The 16,631-nt window shown below is 47.7% G+C and overlaps 1 protein-coding gene across 13 annotated transcripts in view; it reads right to left on the bottom strand.

Moving 5' to 3' along the window:
• The window catches only part of LOC119952899 (MAPK/MAK/MRK overlapping kinase-like), a 313,636-nt gene that overhangs the window by 85,858 nt on the left and 211,147 nt on the right, over window positions 1-16,631 (bottom strand). For 2 of the 13 annotated variants that reach the window (XM_038776537.1, XM_038776527.1), the window contains exon 14: window positions 1,512-1,596. The exons of the other annotated variants lie outside the window; for them this stretch is intronic. In XM_038776537.1, coding sequence (XP_038632465.1) covers window positions 1,522-1,596 — 75 coding nt within the window. In that variant the 3' untranslated portion in view covers window positions 1,512-1,521. The remainder of the gene's footprint in view (window positions 1-1,511; window positions 1,597-16,631) is intronic. 13 annotated transcript variants of the gene reach the window in all.

The following is a 16,631-nucleotide window of genomic DNA, read 5'->3' as shown; positions in this document are numbered from 1 at the left end:
CTTTACTCATGCGAAATACATCTTTCGATCGCGATTTTGAGCGTTAGATCGTTTCGTCTCAGTAATGCTTCTCTCAAACTTTCATCACAAAGTCCGTAAACAATTTGCTCCTTTATTAATGAATCACGAAAATCAGTGAAATTACATGTTTGCGCTACCAGATTTAAGTCGGAGACAAAGCTAGTGATAAGTTCGCCGTTTTTCTGTAAAGCATTTATGAAACCTGAAACGCTCCAGTATTTCATTAGTCTGCATCTTGCAGTGGTCATCAAACTTCGCGATAATCACACCAAATTTGATTTTGTCTTCGCCTTCGGAGAATATAAATGAATTATATATCTCGATAGCATACTGCCATTGACAGTAGCAATGCTATTCTTCTGGCTTCAGAGGCAGAATTTAAATCATGCACTTCTAGGTACAGTTGGAACTATTATTTAAACAACTTCCAATTTAAGTTTAAGTTACCAGAGGCTTTCAGCTGCTGTGGAGCTTGAACATGGTCCATTGATGCGATTTGTTGTTGAGGATCCGTTTGCTGCAAAGTCTTCCACAGTCGAACAGTCGGTACTGGAACTTTCTTTTTTCTTACCTAATCTATCCAGTATTATTTTCTTAAAGCTTTTACCTGGTACCATGTTATATTACTTGGGGGTCATATTTGTTACTAATTTGTTTCTGCCGAGTTGAACTTAACTTACATGATGAATACTCGAAGTCGGCCAGTTGACAATAAAATTTATTGAGTAACTGATTAAATTAGTCGTCAGTTCTTTTCTTCAATACTTTTACCAGTTCTAATTAGTTAAGGTAGATTTAGATTAACAATGAAACTTATACACTGCACTCTGATCTTGATATACTTCATTACTCTAGCCACAACACTTTCAAAGAGAGCGGGAAAACAGATTGTGGCTGTTTATAGACCTCTCATTAGTGTTGCCCTCTAGTGATCATCTGACTGCACTGCCTACACATTAACCCTTCATGTATTAACATAAACTGAGGTCACTACAGTGTTGATCTTGTATGTATCCTTTAATATCACACTAATTAGTCAATGTACAATATAATCCCTGAATCAGTTGAATCCCTTCTAATTATTTTGTACAATTCTGTACACTTAATAGGTTTACCTTGTTTGTCCATGGTCTTTATGTTCTAATATTTAAATATTTAATATTAAATATATTTCAAAATGTTAATAAGGAATAACGATGGTGCTCAATTTTCTTTCTCAGAATTTTGTAACAGATACCGATGGTGTTTTTATAATCTCTTTTAAATTAGTTGAATTACAAATTTTAATAGTAAATTGAATTCTCCCATCCACCATTACACCATTGTCATTACTCTTGCATTTCAGAGTGTGTTGGTTGCAGTACTATTTGTTTTTGCTGCATTTGCCGATTGTTTTTTTTTAATATTTGAAGTTTCGAAATAAAAGTTTGTAATGAGCTGCTCTGTGTTAATTTAGGGATTTCCAGAAGCATGTAAAAAAAAAATCTTACCCAAACTAATTTATCTCCGGTCATCAGTAGTCTTCCTGAATGACACAAGCTTGTTCTGAAGAGTGGAAAGATTGAATGGATCCTCCTATTTTTGGGGGGTTGAAGGGAAAGAGAGAATAAAAACAAACATAATGCTCTTTCCTTGCTCATACACCCAAAGGTCCCTGAAGCTTTCCCTTCTAAAAGTGTATTTTTGGGCCTATCACTTTAATTCATTCTTGCCAATGATTTTCTGTTACTTATAGGAAAAGGTCACAACTGAATGGAAAATGGAGAAATTCCTTCCAGGAGGAATTAATCTTTTGTTAACTTTACCCATCAAAGCCATTGTTTTTCACAACCAGCCAACTGTATAAAAAATACATAATATAACCACATAGAGATACAAATTTGAAAACCAGACCCATACAGGAGAGGTCGAAGGGTGTGAATATCAGCAGGAACATCTGTTGGAAAAAACAATTTAAATCTTAAGCATGAGGAAAAATACATCCTTAGCATAGCTGATTCCTGAACACATGCAAAATCAGATCATTTACATACTGCAAAGGAAATAACTGAATAAATATCATCTTTCAGGATATGAATGCTTCTCAGCCATAGCAGAGAATAAGAATAAAAAGTCAGACAACTTTAGAATGAATGTTACGAATTACAGAAGTCCATCTATGACATGGTCTATACATATATCGAAATATATTATATATATATATATATTTCAAAATGTCCATAACAAGATGTTATTCTGTAGCCTGGTTCACTCAGCTGCAAGGACATTTCTCATTAATAAAATATGTTAGGAGCAACAGTTTTTCTTCAAATTTGTATGATCATTTGAATAGCAAAGGATGTCTGTAATAGGACAAAGCAAATTAAAAGCAAAATAATTTACATTAGTATATAAGGTAAAATCTCATATATATATATATATATACATATATACACACACACAAGATTTTACATATAGACAGAAACTTTAGTAACAAGCAGAATCCAACAACTCTAACTCGTTCAAAGTGGCCTTCTACTTAGTAGGAAATAAGTTTGTGATTAAATTAGCTCAACTTTTATTAAAGATCTCTGATGTTGACTTCGGGTGACGTCATATGTGATGAGGACCCATATATCGCAGCTTCCACCAGGACCCTCTTTCTAGAGTCCTTTTTGCCCATTTATTTTGGGAAATTCTTTCACCAAATCGCTTTATATTGTTTATAAAGGATTCCTAATTCACTGTAATGCCAAATAAAAGGCATAAGCAACCTACTGAAAGAAATTAATCAACTGACTCGGAGGCGTCGCACAGCTGCTAACAAAATGGCGGAGGCTGCGTCAGCGATGGTGGCCTCCCCGATCACAGCAGACATGCTGGCCAGCATGCTAGCTAAGAAATTCGATGCCCACCTCGAGAAGCAGTGGAGGCGGTTGGAAGAAAAACTACCTAAGTCATTTGAGGAAGCCCTGGGTCCTGTCTGGGTGAAATTAGAAAAAAACGGCTTCAGTTAAAAAAACATGGCGAGGTGATCGAAAGCATGGAAAAAGCACTGACGAGTCATGGGGACCAGCTTGCCTCACTAGAAGCTGAAATAGAGGTAGCGGGCTGCTGAAAACAGAAGGGTAAAGCCTACGACCTCGAAAACCAAGCTAGGAGGCAGAACCTTACGAGCTTTGGGGTTGCTGGAGGGAGTAGAGGGCCCGAACCCAACTGCATCTTGCTGGAATGTTTGTGAAAATGAGGGTGGCCCCCCATCCCCTCTGGAATTGGATAGAGCCCACTGGGCCCTTCGCCAAAAATCTCGACTGATAGAGCCGCCAGGTGCGATAATAGTGCACTTCCATAGTTTTTGGAGAAATAGCGGGCCCTGAAATGGACAACGATCATCGGGATTGGAGGTGGGAAGGCGGCCTCATGCAGGTATACCAGGACGTGGCAGTTGAACTGGTGGGGAAGTGGGCAGCCTTCAACAAGGCTACGGCTGATTTGCACAGGAAAGAAGTTCGGTTCGGGGTGGTGTACCCTGGCGAGGCTGTGGGTCACTTAAAAATCACGGGGCTTCTACTTTGATACACCGGATGAGACGGGCGCCTTCATCAAGAAGCATTAACTTCATTCAAATTTATGATGCATTGTTTGGTCTTTGACCACTATCGGTTGGGAAGAATATTGGGGCATCCTATATACAATTGTTGTTGTTTGAGGGTGAAATTCTTATCTTTTTCTGTTTCCTCTTCAATGGGGATGACGGGAGATTTTTTGCTTCACATGTAGTTTGGTTATTTGTGACGAGTTAACTTCTATGAAAAGTGTTTTTTTCTGTCTATTGTACTATAGTTGGAGTTATATTCCCCGGTTGGGAACATAGTCTTGTGGATGCATTGGTATTGAGAAGCTTGTATTATCCTTGGAGCAGATGATAAAGTTATGTTTTTTCTTCTCTATCCAGATGGGGGAGGGTTACCCTGCTAGAAATAAAATTCAACTCGTTAACAGGAGCAAGAAGGTGGGGTGGGGGGATTACGAGATTCTCTTTGTCTCATTCTGTAGATGGATATGGTGGTCATTTTGGGTGTGGCCACTATGACCCTTGTGGATCCGAATGGCGTAATGGTCAGTGGTCTCTCACGGGCATGACAGTGGCTAGTAATTATCTACCCACCAAATTAGGATAATGTGCCATGTGTAAAAAATGTTGTCTGCCATTCATGACCTAGATACCAACCTGATCTTTGGAGGGGATTTCAACTGTGTTTTGGATCCTAAACTAGATCGATCCAGGCCTAGGTCGTTTGCTCCCTCGGTGATAGTGAATGTGCTCCTGGTCTTTACGGAACAGGTTGGGGGGTAGACCCATGATGGCTTTTGCATCCAGGGGACAGGGAGTTCTTGTTCTTTTCCTAAGTACATAAAGTCTACTTCAGGATTAACTTCTTAATGGGTGGGTCCCTCCTACCCCGGAGAGCAGAATACTCAGCAATTGTTATCTCGAACCATTATCCACAGTTTGTGGACTTGGTCTTGGCAACAGATTCTAATCAGCGCCCACTGTGGGAGCTAGACATAGCACTGCTGGGAGGCAGTGGGTTTTGTGAGCACATGTCCAGTTCAGGAGCTTTTCGTGAATGTTTTCAGGTTAACATCCCAGGAAAGGGAGTTAATCTGGGGGTATTACCTTTTCATCTTGCCAGAGGTAGTTTTTGTTACCTCGGTATCTGGGTAGCCTGCAATTGGCCATCTCCATACACGTAACTACACTAGTCTGGTGAGCGGGGTGAGGTCCAACTTGCAAAAGTGGGATAACCTCCCGATGTTCTTGGCGGGAATGATCTAGACTATGAAAATGAATGTTCTTCCGCGGTATTATTTCTTTTTCCGAGCCTCCCGAGTGCCTACAGAGTCTGTCGAGCTTTCCTTCAGAGGGACAGGCAGTCGGGGGTCTGGTGTTACCCAACTTGCTTGTTTATTATTGGGCGGCCAACATCAAGACGGTATTGGGATGAATCGGGGAGCCGGGCCCCATGTGGGGACAGATGGAGATAGGCTTATGTTGGGGCTCTAATCTCTAATGCTTTGGCAACAGCCCTGCTTCCCTTCTCTCCGATGAGGCTCTCCTGGAACCCGGTGGTGGTGTCCACACTTAAAATATGGCTGAAATTTAGGCATTACAAATCAGGATCCATGTTATTGCTATCTGTGGCAGCCACATATTGGCTCCGTCGGGTTTAGACGCGATATTTAGGTCGTGGAAGGGGAAGAGACTTGGGTGTTTGAGGGACCTATTTATGGAAGGGTAGTTTACTAGTTTGGAGGTATTATCGACCAAGTTTCAACTTCCGGGAACGAACTTGTTCCATTACCTCTAGGTATGTGATTTTGTTCATAAGGCTTTTCCCACATTCCCCTCGACTTCGCAATCTCCTTATTGAGTAGGATCCTATTGCTTGCAGGGTCTGGTGGCGGGACCAATTTCAACATCAATGGTAAATCTTGTCAACAGATGTGGCTTTACTAGACAAGATATGGGCAAAATGGGAGGGAATACTGGGACCTATTTTAGATGGAGACGTGGGGTATGAGGCCCTTTGCAGGGTGAACTCCACGACCTCTTGTGCACAACCAACAATCCGCTGTCGAGTGCCCCAGCAGCCCATAACTCACCCGTACCCACCATCACAGCTTCCGAAGTCAGATCGGCCTTCTTGAAAGTGAACCCTCGGAAGGCGATGGGCCCGGACGGGACCCCTGGTTATCCACTCAGAGCCTGCGCAGACCAGCTGGCAGAGGTGTTCGCGGACATCTTTAACCTGTCCCTACTCCACTCCGAGGTCCCCACCTGCTTCAAGAAGACCACCATCATACCGGTGCCAAAGAAGAACGCGGCAATGTGCCTCAATGACTACCGTCCGGTGGCCCTGACTTCAGTCGCCATGAAGTGCTTTGAGAAGTTGATCATGAAGCGCATCACCTCCATACTCCCAGAACGCCTTGATCCACTGCAATACGCATACCGTCGCAACCGGTCCACAGCAGACGCCATTTCCTTGGCCCTACACTCATCCCTAGAGCATCTCGACAACAAGGACTCCAACATCAGACTCCTGTTTATTGACTACAGCTCCGCCTTCAACACCATAATCCCAGCCAAGCTCATATTAAAGCTACAAAATTTAGGACTTGGCTCCCCACTCTGCAACTGGATCCTCAATTTTCTGACCAACAGACCACAATCAGTAAGAATGAACAACAACACCTCCTCCACAATAGTCCTCAATACCGGGCCCCACAAGGCTGCATACTTAGCCCCCTACTCTACTCCCTGTACACACTGTGTGGCAAAATTTGGTTCCAACTTCATCTACAAGTTTGCTGACGATACGACCATAGTGGGCCGGATCTCGAATAACGACGAGTGAGGATATAGGAGGGAGATAGAGAACCTAGTGGAGTGGTGCAGCGACAACAATCTCTCCCTCAACACCAGCAAAACTAAAGAGCTGGTCATTGACTTCAGGAAGCAAAGTACTGTACAAACCCCTATCAGCATCAACGGAGCCGAGGTGGAGATGGTTAGCAGTTTCAAATTCCTATGGGTGCACTTCTCCAAAAATCTGTCCTGGCCCACCCACGTCGATGCTACCACCAAGAAAGCACAACAGCACCTATACTTCCTCAGGAAACAAAGGAAATTCGGCATGTCCACATTAACCCTTACCAACTTTTACAGATGTACTATAGAAAGCATCCTATCTGACTGAATCACAGCCTGGTATGGCAACTGCTTGGCCCAGGACCGCAAGAAACTTCAGAGAGTTGTGAACACCGCCAGTCCATCACACAAACCTGTCTCCCATCCATTGACTCCATCTACACCTCCCACTGCCTGGGGAAAGCGGGCAGCATAATCAAAGACCACTCCCACCTGGCTTACTCACTCTTCCAACTTCTTCCATCGAGCAGGAGATACAGAAGCCTGAGAACACGCACAGACTCAAAAACAGCTTCTTCCCTGCTGTTACCAGACTCCTAAATGACCCTCTTATGGATTGACCTCATTAACACTACACCCTGTATGCTTCATCCGATGCTAGTGCTTATGTAGTTACATTGTATACTTTGTGTTGCCCTATTATGTATTTTCTTTTATTCCCTTTTCTTCCCATGTACTTAATGATCTGTTGAGCTGCTCGCAGATAAATACTTTTCACTGTACCTCGGTACACGGGACAATAAACAAATCCAATCCAATCCAATCCAATCCAATTTAGTCTAATTCAGCTCAAGGTAATACATAGTGCTCACCTAATTAAAGCTCGGTTGAACAGTGTCTTTTTGGGAGTGAAAGACAGGTTCGAGTGGCATTCTTTGGGACTTGCTAATCACATCCACATGATTTGGTCGTATCCCAGGACGATAGGATTTTGGGTCTCCTTTAGAACCATGCCAGCAATTCTTAACATTGATCTGGAGCCTTGTCCTTTGGTGGCCATTTTGGGAGTGTCGTACTCACTGGGGGTGAAGGCGGATGTTCTTGCCTTTGCCTCGCTAATAGTCCGGAGGCAAAGTCCTGCTGGGATGGAGGCCTGCTGTTCCACCAGTGCCTCGGTCTGGTTGGATGACCTTATGAAATTTGTACATCTACAGAAGGTCAAGTACACCAAAGGGTTCTAACTGAGATGGCGGCCATTCATTTCCTACTTTAAAGAACTAATCACCATCAGCTGTTGGGGAGTTAGTTTTTAGCTCCCATTGTCTGGGGAAAGGTGTTTCTTTCCTGGGTGGGTTTTGTACAGTTGATTCTGTTTTTTATAATACTGTGCTTTGTAATATTCGTTTTCCATGTTGTTATTGTGTATTTTGTTTGTTTATAAATGAAAACACTTCAACAAAAATATTTTTAAAAAAGGACCTGGGGCGCAATTCTCCAGAAAAATTTCTAAGTGTGGTAGCGAGCGGGAATTGCCGCGAGCTTCTCGGTGCTCAGCCCAGCAAGACCGACAACGCTATTCAACATTAATTGGTCCACTTAACAAGGTCTCAATGGCTTCTCGTCGCAAATAAAGGCTCGCCAGCTGATTCTCCCGGACCGTGCTCGCCAACCCCCCACTAACAAGGTCGTGCAGCACTTAAATTGCACTTGCTCAGCCAACCCCAGTAAGCTCGCAACAATGTCTCCAAGGAGTCCAGTCCCAAGATTTGGGGATGTTGACCTGAGGAGGCTCTTAGATGCAGTGGAGGCCAGGAGGGTTGTCCTGTTCCCCCAAGGGTTCCAAAGAGTCAATCACCAGGCAGCCAGTGCTGCCTGGAATGAGGTGGCGGCAGCTGTCAGCTCGGGGAGTGTGACCAGGAGGACTAGCCTTCAATGCCATAAGATGGTCAACGACCTACACTGAGCAGCAGCACAAGTGAATAGACACCAACGCACCCCCACCCCCAAGGGAGCATCTACCCCCCCAGCTCCCCATGCGACACCAAACCATTCTTCAACCCCCTCCCTCTTCACTCCCCCCCAATCCCTCCTTCACACACACCCCCTACTACTTTGAACTTAGCGTATGGCTAACGGTGCCCTCTCTGTGTCTCCTCAGGAAAAGCTTTCCCATAATTGCTGGGAGAGGGCCCAGACTGGCGGATGGGTGCTGGACTTAAGAACCTTCACCTCCTTAGAGGAGCGTGCCCTGGAGGAGAGTGGGATGACAGAGGACAGATCATTCAACTATGCGGAGACTGGCGGATGCAGCAGGGGTGTGGAACCACCAGGCTTCACCTGAAGGTGGAGGTGTCAAACGACAGTTGTTAGTGCCTCACTGACTGACCCATCCGCATGTCCATTCTCCCACAGGTCCTCCAACCGACGGTGCCAGTGCATTCCAGATGGCCCCCTCTCCTGACTCTGAGGAGATCATCTCGGGGAGCTCCGAGGACGCAACTGTTATAGTCGCAACACAGCTGTTATCCCCACCCTCCACCAGCACAGATACACGCACCTCGGTGGGGCATGTTAGAAGACAGGCTTCGGGATCACAATCTGGTAAGCACCACAATGCTGATGATGCACATTAGGCGGAGGTAGGAAACTCCAGGCGAAACAGCAGTAGGAGGGCTCCAGCTGGGTTCCAGCCTGATGCTGAGCCTGTGGTACAGAGGTACTCAGAGCTGATGGAGACGATAGGGAGTGACCGGGATATTCAGAGGCAGATGACAGCACCACTCCAGCAGATCCATAACCGATTGGAGGAGTCCCAAAGGCTACGGGCACAGGGATGGTTCCGACAATGAGTGGTACCGAGGCCAACACTGCTCATGTGGTGACCGCAGTGGAGAACCTCGTGCACGACGCGGCATCATGAGTGAAGGTGCATTTTAGGGTGGAAGGGATGTCGGTGCTAACCCCATTGTACGAGAATCATGGGCTTGAGCGGTGGGGGGGTTAGTGTATGCAGGAGGTGGAGGGAAGTGGGACTGGTCAAGGTGAGGGATCTGTATTTGGTGAAGGGTTCGCCAGTCTGGAGAAGCTAAGGGCGAGGATAAAGCTGCCGAGGGGGAGTGAGTTCAGGTATCTGCAGGTTAGGGACTTTGCGCAAAAGGTCTGGAGGGGGTTCCCTAGGTTTCCAGGATACACCCTGCTGGAGCAACTGCTGCTTCCGGATGTGGAAGGGGAGGGAAGAAATGGGGATATATATAAGTATATATATATATAAGCCGGAGGAGGGAGGAGAGCGGGTGGTGAAGGTGAAGGAGAAATGGGAAGCGGAGTTAGGAGGGGAGATCAATTGGGGATAATGGAGTGAAGCACAGCGTAGGGTAAACGGGACCTCCTCTTGTGCAAGGATGAGACAGATACAGTTTAAGGTGGTGCACAGGGTGCCGATGACCCGGGCGAGAATGAGTGGGTTCTTTCAGTGGGTAGCAGATGAGTGTGAGAGGTGTGGGCGGGGGGCCAGCGAATTACACGCACATGTTTTGGGGTTGCGAAAAATTATGAAGATTCTGGGCAGGAGTGTTCGCGGTCTTAGCCAGGGTAGTGAAAGAGGAGGTGGACCCAGATCCTTTGTGGCGATATTTGCGGTGGAGCTCATGGAGAGGAGGAAGCCGATGCCGTGGCCTTCGCCTCTCTGATTCCACGGCGGCAATTTTTGCTGGAGTGACGGTTGGCATCGCCACCGGGGGTAGCAGCTTGGTTGAGTGACCTGTACAACTTCCTGCGGTTAGAGCAGATAAAGTAGGAGTTAAGGGGCTCAGCAGGTGGGTTTGAGTAAAGGTGGGGGATGTTTGTGACTGTGTTTGAGGAGCTGTTTGTCACGGGGGGCAGGGTGAAAATGGGGAGAAATCTGTACAGACTATATATGATTGTTGGGAGGTAAGTCTCCTGGGGTGTTTATTTGTTGTAACCTGATTGATACATGTTTGTAATAAAATACATTAGGGAATGGTGGCCACCAGCTCCCCCTTGTCCCACCCCTCTGATGAGGCTGCGTCTCAAGGTCAGCACATGGGCAGGGCGGCACGGTTGTCATTTGCAGCCGACAAGTGAGCAGGGGCCCTCCAGCCCCAGAGTCCCCAAAGGACGCCCGCCAGGGGCATCGAAGGCCATGGGACAAGGGAGGTAGCTGGCAGCATCCACCTCAGATGTGCATCTTGGGGAAACACCTAGACGGTAGAGCTAGGAGGGCCAAGCACGTTGAGAATCACTGAGGGCAACAGGGAAGGGGGTGGGCAGCACATCAGCAGTGGGGTATTGTACAGCACATTAAACACACTTTTACACAACCATTATGATGCCTCTTTCACTTCTTTCTGCAATGCGGTCTGATGTGCGGACCCTTTGCCTATCTCTCCGACATCCTCCGCCGCCCCCTCCCCATGGCGCTCACCCACCCTTTGGCTGTGGGCATGTCCACGGGTATTCAGATGAAACGTGTGTGGTGTTGCCTCCCGCATTGTTCAAACACAGGGTGTGATTGGGATGCTAGACAATGACTCCCACATGCTACATGGCCCACCCACCCACGGGAATCCACTTGGCATGTGTGAAGTGCTCACTTAACCACAATTACCAATTCCCTGTTGGCAATCGCCTTCAGCCGTGCAGTCAGAGGCCTCAGCAGTCGGTGGGGGCTATGGGTGGTCGTTGGGGCAGACGGGCAGGGACAAGGGTTGCCCCCGGAACGGGTCACACGATCCAGGGGTTGGCATAGTGGTGCCTTGTGCGGCTGCCCCCCTTTGAGCCCCCCGGCGGCCCACTCCTGCGGAGGATCCCCCACCCCCAGCTGAGGGACTCTCACCCCCCCATGAGCAATGGGATGGCAAATCCAGTACCCCCGGCTCGGTGCCTATGAACAAAGATGGCTACTCGCTTTCTCGGCTCCCCGCAGAAGCCATTCTGCCAGGTTCACATTTTTCAAAAGGAGCACTAATCGTCGCTGTGAGCACTTGCTGGGGAGACCGCTGAATAACAGGAGGCCTTTGGATATGGGGTGGCTCCTGTTAATTGTATGGGAATTGGGCTGAAGTGGTGATAATTGGTTTCTCGCCACATTACAGCGAGATCCCGATTTCACCTACGGGAGCGGGCCAGTTGCAAACTGTTCGGCGCCTGGCGCGGATCTCGGTTTTGGTCTCTCCCGCTATTCACCGGGTTCGTTTCGCTTGAGCGAGAACATAATGAGGCCTGAGAATCGCGCACCGGATGTTTTCTTAATGATATCCATAGAGCTAATAGATCATACCCGTTGTTATTTATCAACATCAATTACATTTCTTTTATCAAGACAGTAGAGTTATGAGAGTTGCTCTTTGTTAATCAAATAGGAGAGTTTATTACACCGAAAATTTACCTACTCTTAATTCTGGAAGTATGATTTTTTTTATAACGTTAGATTATTCACCACAGATTTGGATTTTCTCATTCAACATCACATTATTGTTTAGAGAAAATCTCTGTGTTTAAACCATGTGCAGTTAATCTCCCCCGTTGTGTTTATAGAAGATCTCAGGTACAGGGGCAGATTGATGCTGTATGAGGTTATTGTGAGCTGTTGCGGAACACGCTCAGCAATTGTTTGGTTATAAGCACAGTGTTTTTTTCTCACCTTCAATTTTCTATCTGACCTGAAAGTACAGATCAAGGAATTAAGGAAGTTGAGCAAGTAAATCAATGTAATGCTCGGCAAATAATGAGTAAGAGCACTAGATGGTGACACAAAATGAGTGCACCAGACTGATATAATGAAAATGTTCTACCTCTGTCTCTCTCTACTAGCAATAAAGAACATAGGAACAGGAGCTCCTCAAGCCATTTTACCATTCAATGTGATCACGGTTGATCTGTGATATAAGTGCATATACCCAACCGTAGTCCCACATCCTTTAATGCCTTTAGATAAAATAAACCTATCAATTTACAATTATTTTAATATCAATTGTCATTTTAGAAGAGTTTCAAATTTCTCTCAACATTTGTGTGTAAAATTGTTTCTTAATTTCACTCCTGAAAGGTCTGGCTCTAATTTTTAAGACTCGCTCCTAGATGTCCTAGACTCCCCAACCAATGGAACTAGATTCTATCTACCCTATCTGCTTGAGCCCAATTAGCTCAGTTGGCTAGATGGCTAACACGTGGTTCAGAGTAACACAAACAATGTGGGTTCCTGTTCCAGTTGAGGTAGAGCCATGCCCCATGGCTGGTGTGGTGTGGTGCCCGTCAAAATTTGGAACAAATTTCTCTTTCTAGCATAGATAGATGCCAATGTCCCTCGTGGACTTTGGCTAAATATTTATTTGATTTATTCCCCCTAATATCTTCAAAACTGCAATAAAGTCACCCTCTAACTATCTAAATTCCAAAGAGTACAATCCTACTTTGTATAATCTATCCTTGTAATTTAGTCTTTGCAGTCCAGATATCATGCTGGTAAAACTATGCTGTACTCTCTCCAAGGCCAAATTATCTCTATTAAGGTGTGGTGCCCAGAACCTCTCATGACACTCCAGATATGGTCTAATCAGGGCTTTGTATAGATGAAGCACAATTTCTAACCCTTTTCACTTTATTCTTCTAGATTTAAAGTCCACCATTCCATAGACCACTTCGATTAACTTTTTGTACCTTTTCACATTCGTGACATTTTAATGACCCATGTAACGAAACCCCAAGTCTTTTTGGACGGTCACTATTTCTAGCTTTTCATGATTTAGGAAGTGCCATGTGCTATCCTTTTCAAGTTTAAAGTGGATGACCTAATTTTTGCTTAAATTGATATCCATTTGCCACAGTTTTGCCTAGTCACTTAATCTGGCAATATCTTCTTGTAATTTTATGTTTTCAGCAATGCTGCTTTAAATGCCGTCCATCTTTGTGCCATCTGAAATGCGGCTTTCTATTCCATCATCTAAGTTGTTATTTATGCAGTGAATAGCTTTGGCCCCAGGTTATGTAGGACACCACTAGCCATTTCCTGACAATTAGAGTATCTGCCCATTATCCCCACACTCTGTTCCCTGCCACTTAGTCAATTTCCTAACCAGGTCAATAATTTTTCAATTCTTTTTTTAAAATAATTTTTATTAAGATTTTCACAAAATATAAACAACAACACAATATTAACAAAACAACCATGGTAAAAACCCAAGAACAACACCCACCCAACTACAAAAGCAACTAAAAAAAAAGCAAACAACAAAAACAAAAAGGAGAGATTACACCCCCCACATTCCACAAACCCATGTATACAGTTCTCCCTCCCACTGAACCAAACCCCCCCCTCCCCCCTCCCCTCCCCCTCCCCCCTCCCCTCCCCCCTCCCCCCCTCCCCTCCCCCCTCCCCCCCTCCTCCCCACCTCCTCCCCCCCTCCCCACCTCCTCCCCACCTCCTCCCCCCCTCCCCACCTCCTCCCCCCCTCCCCCCCTCCCCCCCTCCCCCCCTCCCCTCCCCCCCTCCTCCCCCCCTCCCCACCTCCTCCCACCCTCCCCCCCCCTCCCCACCTCCTCCCCCCCTCCCCACCTCCTCCCCCCCTCCCCCCCCCACCTCCTCCCCCCCTCCCCCCCCCCTCCCCACCTCCTCCCCCCCTCCCCCCCCTCCCCACCTCCTCCCCCCCCTCCCCCCCCCTCCCCACCTCCTCCCCCCCTCCCCCCCCCTCCCCACCTCCTCCCCCCCCCCCCCTCCCCACCTCCTCCCCCCCTCCCCTCCCCACCTCCTCCCCCCCCCCCCCTCCCCACCTCCTCCCCCCCTCCCCTCCCCACCTCCTCCCCCCCGGGTTGCTGCTGCTGCAGCCTATTTCCCTACCGTTCCGCCAGGAAGTCCAGGAAAGGCTGCCACCGCCTAAAGAACCCTTGTACTGATCCCCTCAGGGCAAATTTCACCTTCTCCAATTTGATGAAGCCCGCCATATCATTGATCCAGGTCTCCACGCTTGGGGGCCTCGCATCCTTCCACTGAAGAAGAATCCTCCACCGGGCTACTAGGGACGCAAAGGCCAGGACACCGGCCTCTTTCGCCTCCTGCACTCCCGGCTCCACTGCAACCCCAAAAATTGCGAGTCCCCAGCCTGGCTTGACCCTGGATCCCACCACCCTCGACACCGTCCTTGCTACCCCCTTCCAAAACTCCCCCAGCGCTAGGCACGCCCAAAACATATGGCCGTGGTTTGCTGGGCACCCCGAGCACCTAGCACACCTGTCTTCGCCCCCAAAGAACCTACTCATCCTCGTCCCAGTCATGTGGGCCCTATGCAGCACCTTGAACTGTATGAGGCTAGGCCTCGCACAAGAAGAGGAGGAATTCACTCTCTCCAGGGCATCTGCCCACGTCCTCTCCTCAATCTCCTCACCCAGCTCCTCTTCCCATTTACCCTTCAGCTCCTCCACCGAGGATTACCCGGTATATGTTCGAAATCCTCCCTCCTCCAACACACACCCCCGAGAGCACCCTGTCCCGTACCCCACCTGGGGGCAACAAGGGGAACCCCTCCACCTGCCGCCTGGCAAACGCCCTAACCTGCATGTACCGAAACATGTTCCCCAGGGGGAGCCCAAACTTCCCCTCTAACTTCCCCAAGCTCGCGAACCTCCCCTCCACAAACAGGTCCCTCAACCTCCTAACCCCTACCCTGTGCCAGCCCAGAAATCCGCCATCAATGCTCCCTGGAACAAACTGATGGTTCCCCCGTATCGGGGCCTCCATCGAGCCCCCCACTTCTCCCCTATGCCGTCTCCATTGCCCCCAGATTTTTAGGGTAGCCGCCACCACCGGGCTCATGGTATACCTCGTTGGAGCCTCGTTGGAGCCTCGTTGGAGGCTCGTACCCACACAGGACGCTACCTCCATCCTCTTCCATGCTGCTCCTTCCCCGTCCATTACCCACTTACGCACCATCACTGCATTGGCAGCCCAATAGTACCCACATAGGTTGGGAAGCGCCAGCCCCCCCCTATCCCTGCCCCGTTCCAAGAACACTCTTCTCACCCTCGGAGTCCCATGCGCCCACACAAATCCCGTAATGCTCCTGTTGACCCTCCTAAAAAAGGCCTTCGGGATAAGGATGGGGAGGTACTGGAACAGGAACAATTACCTCGGGAGCACCGTCATCTTAACGGACTGCACCCTCCCTGCCAGTGACAGTGGTAACATATCCCACCTCTTAAACACCTCCTCCATCTGCTCTACCAACCTTGTGAGGTTGAGCTTGTGCAGGGCCCACCAGCTCCCAGCCACCTGGACTCCTAGGTACCTGAAGCTCTTCCCTGCCTGCTTCAGTGGGAGCCTACCAATCCCCTCCTCCTGATCCCCCGGGTGCACCACGAACAACTCGCTCTTGCCCAGGTTCAGCTGATACCCAGAGAAGCCCCCAAATTCACTTAGAATCCTCATCACCCCCGGCATCCCCCCCACCGGGTCCGCCACATACAGCAACAGGTCGTCCGTATAAAGCGACACTCGATGCTCCTCCCCACCCCGCACCAGGCCCCTCCAGTTCCCTGACTCCCTCAATGCCATGGCCAGGGGCTCAATTGCCAATGCAAAGAGCAAGGGGGACAGGGGACACCCCTGTCTCGTCCCCCGGTACAACCGAAAGTACTCCGACCTCCTCCTATTCGTGGCTACACTTGCCATCGGGGCCTTATAGAGCAACCTCACCCAATGGACAAACCCCTCCCCAAACCCAAACCTTTCCAACACCTCCCACAGATACCCCCACTCAACCCTATCAAAGGCCTTCTCCGCATCTAATGCCACCACTATCTCCGCCTCCCCTTCCACAGCCGGCATCATAGTAAAGTTGTGGAGCCTTCGTACGTTTGTATTCAACTGCCTTCCCTTATAATTTTTCAATTCTATGGGGTTCACATGAGCAAACATTTTCACATACCTTATGGTGGCCCAAATAAATAATAGCCATAGATATTCCCTGTCCACAATCAGATTCATCAGGCATGGAAATCTTTGCAAATCCATGTTGGCTCTTTCTGATCAAGCTGAACATTTTCAAAGTGTTCACTCACACTATTCTTAATTATAAACACTAGCAATTTCTCAAAAATAGATGTTAGGCTAAATTTCCCTGGTGTTTTTCTGTCACCTTAAATAACAGAGTGACAGGTACAATTTTCCAATCTAATAATGGCT

This window comes from Scyliorhinus canicula, chromosome 2 (genome assembly GCF_902713615.1).
Source record: "Scyliorhinus canicula chromosome 2, sScyCan1.1, whole genome shotgun sequence".
Lineage (NCBI taxonomy): Eukaryota > Metazoa > Chordata > Chondrichthyes > Carcharhiniformes > Scyliorhinidae > Scyliorhinus > Scyliorhinus canicula.
The sequence above is the reverse complement of the archived record's forward strand: the minus strand, read 5'-3'. Positions and strand labels throughout refer to the sequence as shown.